Source organism: Haemaphysalis longicornis, unplaced genomic scaffold (genome assembly GCF_048455015.1).
Source record: "Haemaphysalis longicornis isolate Haplotype H1 unplaced genomic scaffold, Haemaphysalis longicornis Haplotype H1 scaffold_1, whole genome shotgun sequence".
NCBI classification, from domain to species: Eukaryota; Metazoa; Arthropoda; class Arachnida; order Ixodida; family Ixodidae; genus Haemaphysalis; species Haemaphysalis longicornis.
The window spans coordinates 51,757,735-51,770,288 of NW_027526203.1; the positions used below are offsets into that span (position 1 = coordinate 51,757,735).

General features: G+C 47.8%; 1 protein-coding gene and 1 long non-coding RNA gene across 2 annotated transcripts in view; one reads left to right on the forward strand and one right to left on the reverse strand.

Moving 5' to 3' along the window:
* LOC144174046 (uncharacterized) overlaps positions 1 to 2,805 on the reverse strand; it is a 29,425-nt gene extending 26,620 nt beyond the window's left edge. Inside the window, exons 1-2 of the mRNA XM_077702461.1 lie at positions 2,571 to 2,805; positions 715 to 876 (exon numbers count right to left, since the gene is read on the reverse strand). Coding sequence (XP_077558587.1) covers positions 715 to 873 — 159 coding nt within the window. The 5' untranslated portion in view covers positions 874 to 876; positions 2,571 to 2,805. The remainder of the gene's footprint in view (positions 1 to 714; positions 877 to 2,570) is intronic.
* Positions 1 to 12,554, forward strand: part of LOC144164107 (uncharacterized) — a 189,152-nt gene that overhangs the window by 86,563 nt on the left and 90,035 nt on the right. The gene's annotated exons all lie outside the window — the stretch shown is intronic.

The following is a 12,554-nucleotide window of genomic DNA, read 5'->3' on the forward strand; positions in this document are numbered from 1 at the left end:
GGCCACCAGTTTTGGAGTGACAGGGCCGTAGAAGTCAGCCGGGCACTATTGGGTTACGCAGGCGGTGTGCGCAGGAGCCAAATCTTGCTGAAAGACATATCCCCTTTCTTTCTAAACACTCTCTATCCAAGCACATCCACGTACCCTTCAGCATTAACGCGGAGTCCTGCAAAAAAGTGTGCCAGTATGCCATTGACGTCATTGCAGAGGACGGATAACACCACCGCCGGTGAAACTAAGGAGTTCTGACGACGTCTGTCCGCTGACTGTGCGTTTTCCTTTCCGCTAAACCTGCCACACCAGCGCCACAGCACACGACCTCCATCCGCACTTTGTAAACGAAAGACTTGGCTCCTTTCAGAAAGGTAGCAATTTTCAAGTCGCTGTGGTGCGCGGCCAGCGCGACGAGGACTGCATTTCCTGCTTCAACTTGTACAGTTCCATCTCTGAACAAACGGCACAGTATGAAGCATAAGGGGTCGACGAATAAGAAGCCGTACACCTAAATATATATCATGAGCCTGCTGGTGTCTATGGCGATAAGGAATAGCGTCCTCAAATACTTCGCGCATATATGTTTTCAAAGTAAACTACATCAGCATCGATCAAACTTAGGTGCCAGTATTCTTTAAATCGACGGAATCATCAAACACCCTCAATACCATATGGAAAAGTTTCGTTCATACGCGTATATACAGCTCTCCCAACACTCACATTGCGGTCTTCTGAGGCACTCTTCGTCACCCGCACCCGGTACCAGTGCCCGTCAGGATCAAAGCGGCATGTCCAGAATGTTCCCTCTTTAATCTCATCCACCATAGGTGGGGAGCTGGACACAGCACAGGAGGCCAGGCGCTTCTGCATATCTTCCATCGTCTGCGACCATGAAACACAAAATGGTAAATGAGTCGTCCAGTGACGTAAAACCATGGCTTACATAACAACACTCTTACCAGGGAGTTCTGTATGCCGCTAATAGTACATCAGTACATGTCTTCTGTTTAGCCATAGGGGAGTAGTTAATTTTTTTCCGGTGGAATAAATGTATTTTTGAAAGACTGGGAAGAAAGGCAAACGGAATAGAAACATGCTTTCGGGTGGGACCTTGGAATGCTGGCGTGATTCCATGCCAGACAGAGTTCCAGGAATGCAGTAATGCCTTCACGTTTCTTAGCTCTTTATGCGGATGTAATTGTTTGCTAGACGTGGTAAGGTACCCAGCGCCGCTGCGAAAACTCAAGCTGAAAATACCGGCACCGTAATCTGGGCCGTGACAGAGTGCTATGACGAGTAAGGGGCGGTAAACTTTGATTGTTTGATCGGTTATGGTATTTACCGCTCCGAAACTGCACACGTTATGGAGGTGTGCCGTAGTGGAGGGTTCCCGGTTAATTTTGACCACCTGGGGATCTTCAGCGCGAGCCGAAATCTAGAACATACGGGCGTCAGGAGCGGTGAACTTGCGGGTAACCCTCGTACGCTACCTATTGCACCACTATTGCCAGAACCGAGACCCTCTAAGCGTGTTGCGAATCAGAATTGTGATTCAGGGGATATTTGAATGAATACAGAAAGGAAAGCTAGCATTAAAGAACGCCAGGAAATGAGGCATGGTAAAAGTGGTCTACTTTAGGTGGTTTAAAGATATGTTTTAAAGGACAAGAAGGTGAAGGAAAATAGCTTTCCCGGAATGGTAATATTAGGCCTGAATTTGTTCCGGAAAGAAAATTCCTGAATGCACTAACATCTGCGCACGTGCTTTGACGTGAGCAGAAAGCTTTAGGGGCTCTGGCAGCGGTACTTATCCGACTTTTTACTGATACAGCCTGTTTGCGCCTTTCTCTTCGCTTTTGTTCCTTGGTGTTTTAGTGCGTATTGGTTCTACAGGCAGACTGGCGACACATCATGACACAGTCTCCCCAGAAACACATTTCTCTGTAAGTTAGTGTACCTGTAATATTCCGTTGCCGTCCCGTGACCAGCCACGTGATATGACGTCAGCGATGCCTACATCAGGTTACCATTTGTCGGTCCGCTGCACGGTGCTCATGTAGCTAGGCGGTAAAGCAGTCGGACCCTACTCGGTACTGCCCAGTTTCGATTCCCATACGATTTAAAGTGTATGAAATTCAGTCTTTAACCTCATAGATTTCTTTTATTGAAATCAATTCACACACGCACCCCGGAAGAAGTTAATACCGACATTTTTGGGAGTATTTCTTACCCTTGACCATGGTGACCCATTTCTGAACCGGAAACACTTCTGCTTTTTCGTATCTCGAGTTGTTATGCCTTTCACCTTGAAAACCGACAGTTTAAAAGACTTGAACAGGGGCTACCCCCATGCTCGCTGCGGCAGCACATGCTTCTACTCAACCCGATGCGATTAAGAAGCTTTCTACAGCAGCAGGTATCAAAAGAAGAAATGCCTAAGTACGAGGAACGCCGTTAGATGGCGCATGCATCTGTGTGCTTTGCCTTCTGACAAAAATGGAAATGCGCAAATAGCCCACACCACGAACGAATAAATACACCAAGTAGACAAAGAGGAAAAAAGAAGAAAAGCCCACCTTTTCCCAGTCGTCTTCCGCATGCACAATTGCGTAGAATTCCGTTGGATTGACGATTACCGTGATGCGAATGGGGATTTTGTCTGTTTGAGGCAGGACAGCCGGTGGAATTTGAACTGCACGTCCCAAACTCGGGCGGGCAGCAGCCAGAGGAGGAGAAAGATGGGGTTCCGGAAGTTCTTGGACCGGAAGTGCTCTGACCGGAAGTGCTTTGGGCGCCGGTGTGGCGCCAGCGGAGTGCACTGCAGTCTGGGGAACCTGAGACAAAAGAAAAAAATTCCGGTCTTTCTCCTCTAACGTGAAACCTGGAAAGGGGCGAAGCACCGAGTGTATACGAGTATTCAAAGATTGTAAGTCTCTCACTCTTGCCGCGCTGATGGGGCGCCGGAGAAGCGCCAGTGGGAGGAGCAATAGCGTGCTTGCAAAACGGTGGCTCCGTCTCTTGCGTTGAACCGGATTTAAGCAAATAAATCATAGAGAGACTGGCCGTAAGTTTTTTTGCGTCACATGCCGCAGCAAGCTAACAAGTATGCTAAGAAGTAGCGCGAGGCGTTACAAGGCGTTGGAGGGTGCCATGGACACCACAAGCCCCGCACCGGCTCCCACCGCCACCACACCGCCCGTGCCACTTCTGGTGCCTTCAACACCACCGGCGTTGGCGGCTCAAACGAAGGGCCCCCGAAGGGGGGCCAAGTCCGGGGGGCCCGGTTCGACGGGCACACCCAGGACATCGGACGACGAGATGGACGTCGTGCCGTTCTTGCCTGCAACGCAGCGCAAGGAGCGGCCTCCGACGTCCAAGCCTTCAGACAGGCCGCCCAAAAAGCCAAATCCAAGAGTCACAGCCCCGAAAGACGACACATAAACATACACACTCCAGTAGCTCTCACACTATATAATAGGAAGAGAAAATATTGTTCAATGGAACTGCAGAGGCCTTCTGAATAATCTTGACGACGTTTATGAGATTCTGCATACCAATCAGCCAAGTGTAATGTGTGTTCAGGAAACACATTTGAATTCTAAACACAAAAATTTCTTGAATAGTTACCTGGTATACAGGAAAGACAGGGATGGCTGCACACACTCTTCTGGCGGTGTGGCCATAATCGTCCGGAAATCCTTAGCATGCCACCCTGTCACCTTGAACACTATCCTTGAGGCTGTAGCAATACGCTTAATAATATTTAATAGGTTGATAACGGTATGCTCCATATACATTCCTCCTGATGTTTCGCTTATGAGCTCCGACTTCGAGGCGCTGGTTGACCAGCTGCCCGAACCATACATCCTTACAGGCGACCTTAATGCTCACAACTCTCTTTGGGGCTCTTCCAGAACGGATGCCCGAGGTCGCCTGATAGAAAAATTCCTTACATCTTCTGGAGCATGCCTTTTCAACAGTAAACAGCCTACATACCATAACATAGGACACAACACATACTCATGTCTTGACTTGGCGATTGGCTCCGCAGTTCTCTTTCCTCTTCTCGAGTGGGGTGTGGGCACTGACCCATATGGCAGTGACCACTTCCCCACCTCACTTACATATATAGGTAAAGGCCCAAGCAGTTCATCTTCCCATAATAGGTTCAATGATGCACGAGCTAACTGGAATACATTTACAGAGACATCCAAACTACACCACACCTCCATAGGACACCTACACGTTGAAGAAGCTACCCAACTCCTCACGGCGCACATCCTCGACGCCGCCGAAAAGTCCATTCCCCACGTCTCTGGTGCCCCGCGCAACCAGCGGAGGCCGTGGTGGAATGAGGACTGTAGGCGGGCGCGAGAGGCCCAGAACAAGGCGTGGGGTATCCTTCGTCGGTACCCCACGTCGGGAAACCTCCTCTTGTTCAAACGGGCCAAGGCCTTAGGAAAACGCGTGCGCCGTGAGGCAAAACGAGAGAGTTGGCGTACATTCATAACATCAATAAACTCCTTCACAGACACACGGAAAGTATGGACACGTATACGCAAACTCAAAGGACAACAGACACACAGCCTGCCCCTGGTCAGTACAACAGGGGACACTCTGGAAGACCAGGCTGACACACTCGCCCAACACTTCCAACACGTGTCCAGTTCAGCACACTACACGAACACTTTCCTGAAACATAAAGCCTCTTGTGAAAAGAAGTCCCTACACGACAACAACAAATCACAGACTTCGTACAACTCCCTGTTTTCACTATATGAGCTGAGGGATGCTCTGAGCACGTGTAAACCCTCAGCTCTAGGCCCAGACAACATTACATATACAATGATACAGAACTTACACACAGACACTCTTGTAACACTTCTTCACCTTTTCAACAAGATATGGCTTTCGGGGCACATTCCAAAGTCTTGGAGGGATGCCATAGTTGTAGCATTCTTGAAAGAAGGGAAGGACCCTTCTTCTCCCGCTAGCTATCGACCCATTGCCCTGACCAGCTGCCTGTGCAAGCTTCTCGAGAAGATGATAAACCGGAGGCTCGTGTACTTTTTGGAGTATAACGGCCTTCTCGAGAGCTGCCAGGCAGGCTTCAGGGCAGGGCGATCCACGAATGATCAACTTGTGGCACTAGAGTCGTATATTAAGGATGCCTTCGTGCATAAACAGTTCTGTTTAACTGTGTTTTTCGACCTAGAAAAGGCCTATGACACCGCTTGGCGTTATGGGATCCTTACTGACCTGAAGTCATTCGGTGTTTCTGGTAATATGTTTAACACCCTTGCTAGCTATTTGTCGGAGAGAACCTTTCGCGTCAGAGTTGGTTCTGCACTGTCAAAGGTACACGTGCAAGAAAATGGCGTGCCGCAAGGCGGGGTTCTAAGCTGCACTCTCTTCATAGTAAAAATGAACTCCCTTGGGAAGGCACTGCCGCCTACAATTTCTTATTCCATGTATGTAGATGACGTGCAGATATCTTTTAAATCATGTAATATGTCCATCTGCGAACGTCAAGTCCAGCTCGGCGTAAAGAAGCTTGCCGGCTGGGCTGACAAGAATGGCTTTATTCTTAATCCCGCGAAGAGCTCTTGTGTTCTATTCTCCAGGAGGCGTGGCGTCCCCCCGGACCCAGACATCACTCTTGCGAATGTGCCAATTCCTGTGAACAAGGAACACAAGTTTTTAGGTATCATATTCGACGAAAAACTTACATTCATCCCACATATCAGACAGCTCAAATGCAAATGCTTAAAAACAATGAATATTCTTAAGGTCCTCTCACATCAATCTTATGGGGCCGACAAACAACTCCTGCTGCGCCTGTACACAGCGTTGGTGGGGTCTCGGCTCGACTACGGCAGTGTCGTGTATGGGTCGGCGACAAAGACCGCACTGAGAATGCTCGACCCAGTGCTGCATCTTGGCCTTCGCCTCTCATGTGGCGCATTCCGCAGTAGCCCCGTTGAAAGTCTTTATGTCGAGTGCGACAAATGGTGCCTAGGGCATCAGCGGGAGTATGTTGACCTGTTGTATGCATCCAAGATCGTGTCACTGACCAACCATCCTTTTAATCCCATCATGAACGATACATCAAATTTACAACTCTTTTTAAACAGGCCATCTATTCCCTTACCGTTCTCTCTCAGAGTTAGGGAGGAGGCTTGTGCTTCTGCACTCAATGTCCCCCTTTCAGACACGCACAAGACACCCATTCATAATTTTATCGCACCATGGCATCTTCGTCCTGTAACATGCGACCTGTCATTCATTCGTGTAGAAAAAAATAGGGTACCCAGGAATGCAATTCTGCAGCACTTCCTGTTCCTGCAGGACAAGTACAGGTGCGCAGAATTCTATAGCGACGCGTCCAAAACTAATTCTACTGTCCCTTGTGCAGCGCACGGACCAAATTTTAGTGTTATCAAAACAATGAATTTTCACAGCAGTATTTACACGGCAGAAGCATATGGCATTTTACTCGTGTCAAATCACATCCTCGAACATAAGATTCCAAAGTCCATCGTCTACACAGATTCTCTAAGCGTTGTGCAGGCATTGTCATCAGGAAGGTCGTCAAAAAACTATGTAATCAATGTTCTTTTAAAGGTCATAATGACTGCATATGCTTCAGATTTAGAAATAACCATATGCTGGGTACCAGGTCACTGTGGGATCCCTGGCAATGAGACCGCTGATCAAATGGCTAGTGCTGCTGCTCTCATGACCACAGTTGACATAACAACAGTACCTTACACCGACCTAAAGACACACATCAGACGACAGCTTCGTAACACATGGCAACTACATTGGAGTCAACAGACAGACAACAAACTACACGTAATAAAACCACAACTGGGACGCTACATAACTGACTCACACAACAGATACACTGAAGTTGCCCTGGCTAGGCTGCGGATAGGCCACACACATGCGACGCACTCCCACCTGCTCATTGGAACTTCGGGACCCACGTGTAGCAGGTGTGGAAAGGGCCTATCCGTAGTCCACATACTAATCACATGCAGAGCACTTGACACAACACGACACAAACATTTCCCTGAATTATACAGACGACACATTCCTTTGCACCCATCATATTTTTTAGCCGACGAACCAATGTTTTCTAGTCAACGTGTTTTTAAGTTTTTAGCTGAGGTAAACTTCCTGCAGCTCTTGTCATATCATGTGTAATCACCCTGGCCCTATACACCAGCCATCTCCATTGTCTTTTGTTTTGCATCACCTTTACTTTTAGTTACATGTTTTAGTACTTACGGTGTGATGAAAACTCAATAACTTCTTCTTTGGCGCTCTTTGCCCTCGTTGGCCTTGCGCCATAAAACACCAACCATCATCATCAAAAAATGAAAAGTATACAGAGAAATAAATGCAACCTTTCTGCGCCACCAGGTGCAGGCCGGGCATTGATAGCTGTCCAGTTTTCTTGCACTTCCCCATAGCCGACTTTAGTACCGATACCAACATGTTGCATACAAGCCAGAGCCGGATCTGTATTGCAATAGTATTACAGCAATCCAAATCTGCTGTGGAAAATACAGATGTAGAGTATGCCCAACCTGAAAGGATATAAAGAGTAAGAAACAGCTTCAGAATGACACGGCACTTGTAATTATCGTTTGCCGAACTTTCGGTAATGTTTAATCAGGGTTTAAAATTACACGAAATCGTACTACATTGCAATACGCCTTCGCTCACTAACCGGCAAAGGCAAACTGTTTAAGAGGGTGCCTGTCAGTTGTCTCTAACGGTTTCTAACCATTCTTCCGCTCTTTCCTCTTCACTTCGTGTTCTTTTTAATGGGGTGCGGCAATTTAGTGAGGACGCTGCACGTTAGGTGCCGCGAGCTACCGCGAAAAGGGAACTACAACCTGGTTGTTTGCATACATGCTGCCTGTGTGAACTCCGCAGAGTGGTTGAGACGAAAAATTAAAGCAAATTCCATGCCTCTGAAATTTCTGAAACAGCAGAGCTGATTTCGGCACGCTGGAGGACACATCACCAAGGGCCGGGGGTCACTCACAACGCCGTTGACGGCTGCAGGTGACCCCTGTGCCCTAACGACGCGGACAGCTGGAAAGGCCACCCATGCTAATCATCCTGGAAAGCAGCCTTTGAAACTAACGTCTCCGCGTCAAACGGGAGCACACACATTCTCGGAAGTCTTACCACTGCCGCGTGGAGTCGGTTCGACAACGCTATTTGGGCCAACCACCCGTTGGCAGTTCGGTCAGCAGTGACCACCTTCCCGATGTTGCTGCCTTGGGATCTGCATCGCATAGACCTCCAAATGCTGTCTCGTTTCTTGCACCTTTCCTCGGATCTACGCTGCAGCCATCAATCACTCCCTAAGCTTCCATCATTTCGCTGGCATTGGCTTTTTCGTGCAACTGCGGGGCTCTGCTCATCTCGGAATCGGATTTGCCCGTTTCCACGCAGCTCGCAAAGCCCCGTAGTGCCCAGGGATGTCAGTTGCGTATTTGCGCTCAATCGGCGTCAAGGCACTCGTGCAGCCTCAGGTCCAACAAGCACTCTCATACGCATGCATTGCGAGATCACCGTGTCCTGTGCCTATCTCTTTACGTCCGTCTGTAAGCAGGCTATTAGTCTCCTGGAGTGGCGGCGCGGGGCACGGCACTGTGACGAGTGCACTCGTACATTGACAGCGCAAAACGCCTGCCTGATTCTATTCGGAAGCCCATCTCAGTTTTGGGGCGAATGAACATGAGATAAACGCTCAATACGTATCCTGGCAATGTATACCGTGAGAAACGCGGAGACCACAAATGGGTGATGGAGTAACGAAACACAGCAGTCATGTGTAGAATCACCTTGGCCATCCCATTCGCCTTGTCTGGGGCATCCAGAAAGCGGGGCTGCGTCAGGTTTGTTCACACCTTGTTCTCGCAAATTATTCTACCTTGTCTGGAATAGCCATTCTCATAATTACAGGACTTCTGGAGTGCGCATTCATTACAGATATACTCTGCGTTAGCCAACTCGATGTCCGTAAAGATCTGGCCGAGCGGGCTGATAGCAGGCACAGTGCAGTCGTCTCTAGCACGACGGCTGGCAGCCAGATTCTAGGGACATCGGATTATTCCAGTCGCAATCTCATAACTGGACGCACGTACCCGCTGTAAATGAACATTAACGTGTCTCTTCTCAATCCGGGATTGTTTGTTGCTTATTCTGTTGAACATATCAAGTGCCCATTCCCCTTTCGTCGCAATGTGGTCTATATGATGCGGGCAATCAAGCTTACTATCGTAGATATTCCCCAAGTATTTTAAAGATGTCTCTTGCGGAATGATGTTCCCTCGGTATGAAAGGCAGACTAACAGGTATTAATACGGGAAGTACGAGGACCGCCCACGTGGCAACATTATTCCACAAAGTAGACCTGTTTCCACCTTTCGACATAATCCAAATATTTCTGTAACTTGAAAAATGGCATGGATTTCCAACGCTGCTGAGGTTAAGCGTATATCATGCGCATTAACAATACGGCAGACCTCATTGTTGCTAGGAATAAATTGCAGAAAAGCTTACGAGGAAATGCTGAAAGGATGCGAAAATGTAAGTGGATACTACACATTGTTCAAGTTTACGTGTAAAAGCGCTGTATTCTACACTGTCGTATGCTTTGGATATGTCTAGTATGACAAGTGCGCAAATTTATTCATTTCTGTGTGCAAGCTGGATAGAGCTCTCCAAGTCCACATGGGCAGACCAGATGGAGCAACGTGGACGAAAGCCTATTTGATGTGCTCTCAGTGTATTGCCCTTGGATAGGAATAGGAGTAAACAGCCGTGCGAAACGTTTTCTATCAAGTTGACTCAAAGCACTTCGGCGATTATTTTCTGGGATATAAAGACGTGTTTTGCTAGTAAAAGGAAGCCTCGTTGAATGTTGTTTAACGGGGGCAGCACCTCCATACCCATACGTCCCCTTTTTAACTATCGCCACTGCTTCCTTGCCAGAACATTGACGCTTTTCAAATACTTCAATCATACTAATTTGAGATGCAGTAGCTGGGCAGTTGGAATAGTCATCTGTATGAGAAGCTTGTCAAAGGCAGCAAGAGACTTCTTCAGGAGTACATTGGCTAGTGCAATGCTCGCCTCCACAACTGCAGGGGTGGGACGAGGAGTTGGAAGACCCCGCGCTGTGGCCTGGTGGTGGGAAAATGTTTCTACCCAGTAAATAAGCGTTCAGGCTTTAATTTCTGATGGGCATGAGCTAACCGCCAAGGTGGCGATCAGTGATTTTGTTGAAATGCTGATATTTTCCAGTACACGGGAGCAACGGTACAACAAATGTACCGGCCATCCCTTAATAACCGCTGAAGGTGTTCGCTGGGTGAAATCTTCGTTTCCACTCCGTGGACAATTCGTTTTGTGCATGGAAGGTGGAAGGCGGCGAAGGGAGTCACCAGGGACGACACAAACGTCGAGGACTTCAGAAGACTCACTAAGCAGGCCTTATTTCATTTCATTTCATTTATATACCCTTAGGGTAGGACACATGCACTGCTTGAATTTAACAATGCAACACTCCTATGAAAGGCTATAGGAAATACAACTCATGTACAAAGCGGCGAATTCAGTCTGCAATATGTAAAGCATCTCTAAAATAAATATGATCAGGTATACAACTGGGGCACTCAGAGGGAATTTATTCTGAGTTATTTACAGCTAAAGATGTTAGGTTCTTTAATACATGTAATGAGGTCGGTAGATTGTTCCAATCCTCGCACGTTTGGGGAAAGACGGATGTGGAATGCGTGACCGTATAGAATGAGGTACGTCCTCATTCTGTGCAAGTGATCTTGGCGAGGTGATACTTACGGTGCTGACGAATCCATGAATTAGACAACGTAAAGTTATGGGGACTTATTCTGGGAAAGAGTCGAATTCGTGAGTGTTTTCGGGGAGTCGAGAGGGTGGAATGGCCAAAGGTTTTTTCCTTTGGGTGGTGCTTGTTCTTCTATGATAATTAGACGGCATTGTACTGCGCAATTTTGTACATCTCGACCCAATATAATAATGTCGTGTGAGCCAGATCCCAAATAGAAGTATGTTCTAATTTAGGGTGAAGGTTCGTATTGTATAAGAGTAATTTTAACGAGAATGGTGAGAGATTTACACTAAGGTGGCCCGAGTTTGGTTCGTCTTGGAAGTGAAATTCTATATGTGAGTTCCACGAAAGGTTTTTAGCAATGTTAACGCCAAGATACCTGTAAGAGGGCGCGGTCTGTTAAGGGGAATGGTTAAGAGTGTATGTGGGAGATGGCTGATTATTACGAGAAATTCACAGTGGCGTACATTTCCCGACTTTTAACTGCATCTGCCATGTTTGACACCACGCAGAGAGATTATGCAAGCCACTTTGAAGCTGCACTATTTCAGCGCGGTTCTCTATTTTGAGATGGGATATTAGCTGACAAATAACTTAAATCTAGTAAGAATAAGAGAGGTCTTAAAACTGTTCCTTGCGGAACACCGAGGCTGATGGGATCTGTAGACAGTTTTAGTCAATAGCGCAGAGAGATTGAACACGTGCGGTTAAAAAAGCGCCCTTCCAGTCCCGTATTAGCTGATCTATGCAAAAACACTTATTTTATGTAGAAGTAAAGAATGGTGAACTCTGTCCAACGCTTTAGCAAAGTAAAGAAATATGCAATCAGGTGCAAAGTCAAAAAACGTCACACCATTCCTCAGAAAGGAGTCCAGTGGTAAATCCTGCGCCAAGAGGCTAACCAAACATAATGGAATCGTCTTGGCGGGTGACAAGTAGACGTGAAAAAAGTCTAAAAGATCACCCAGATGTGGAATAAACGAATCAATCAGACACCCAATGCTTCGCGAAACACGAGGGGCAAGTAGTGCACAGCGTGCTCCCGTGCACGAGCGGAGCTCGTCCTCTGAATGGCCGTCGCATCGTATTGAGACCACTTCTTGCCCACTGTAATGGTTCAAAGGTGGCTGGCCGGCTTTGGGCACGTACGGCCGAAGTAGCCTGGCCCCTCACGATCGTGCATGGCACACTTTCGTTTGACTACGACATCAGTACTTCCGACTAAGGCACGCTGGCGTCGACCTCACTCAGAGTTGGGGGTATCTCGCAGCCACATTCTCTGTGGTATGTAGGTATTGGAAGCTCACGAACAGGGTTGAGGTAGTTGACCTTTGCATATATAGGGCGGCAGGTGGACGTGCGTCGCTTTTCTAGAGCTTGCACTGTACCGCCATCGAGCCGTTGGCGCCATGTGTCGGACGGGCGGGGTACCTTCGGCTGGCGTGACGGGCATCATTGCCGATTATTCCGAGCCGCTAAACAGTTCCTTTGTTAATACCTAAATAGCTGCGGTGTTAATACCGCGACAATAAGCGGCCGGCATCACCGACGTTGTGTTGTGCCGCACACTAGACTAGGATGCTTACACAACGATCGAAATGAGGTTCGCCTGCGGAAAGGGCCTCACTGGAATACGTAGTAACGAATGTTGGGAGCTCACTGG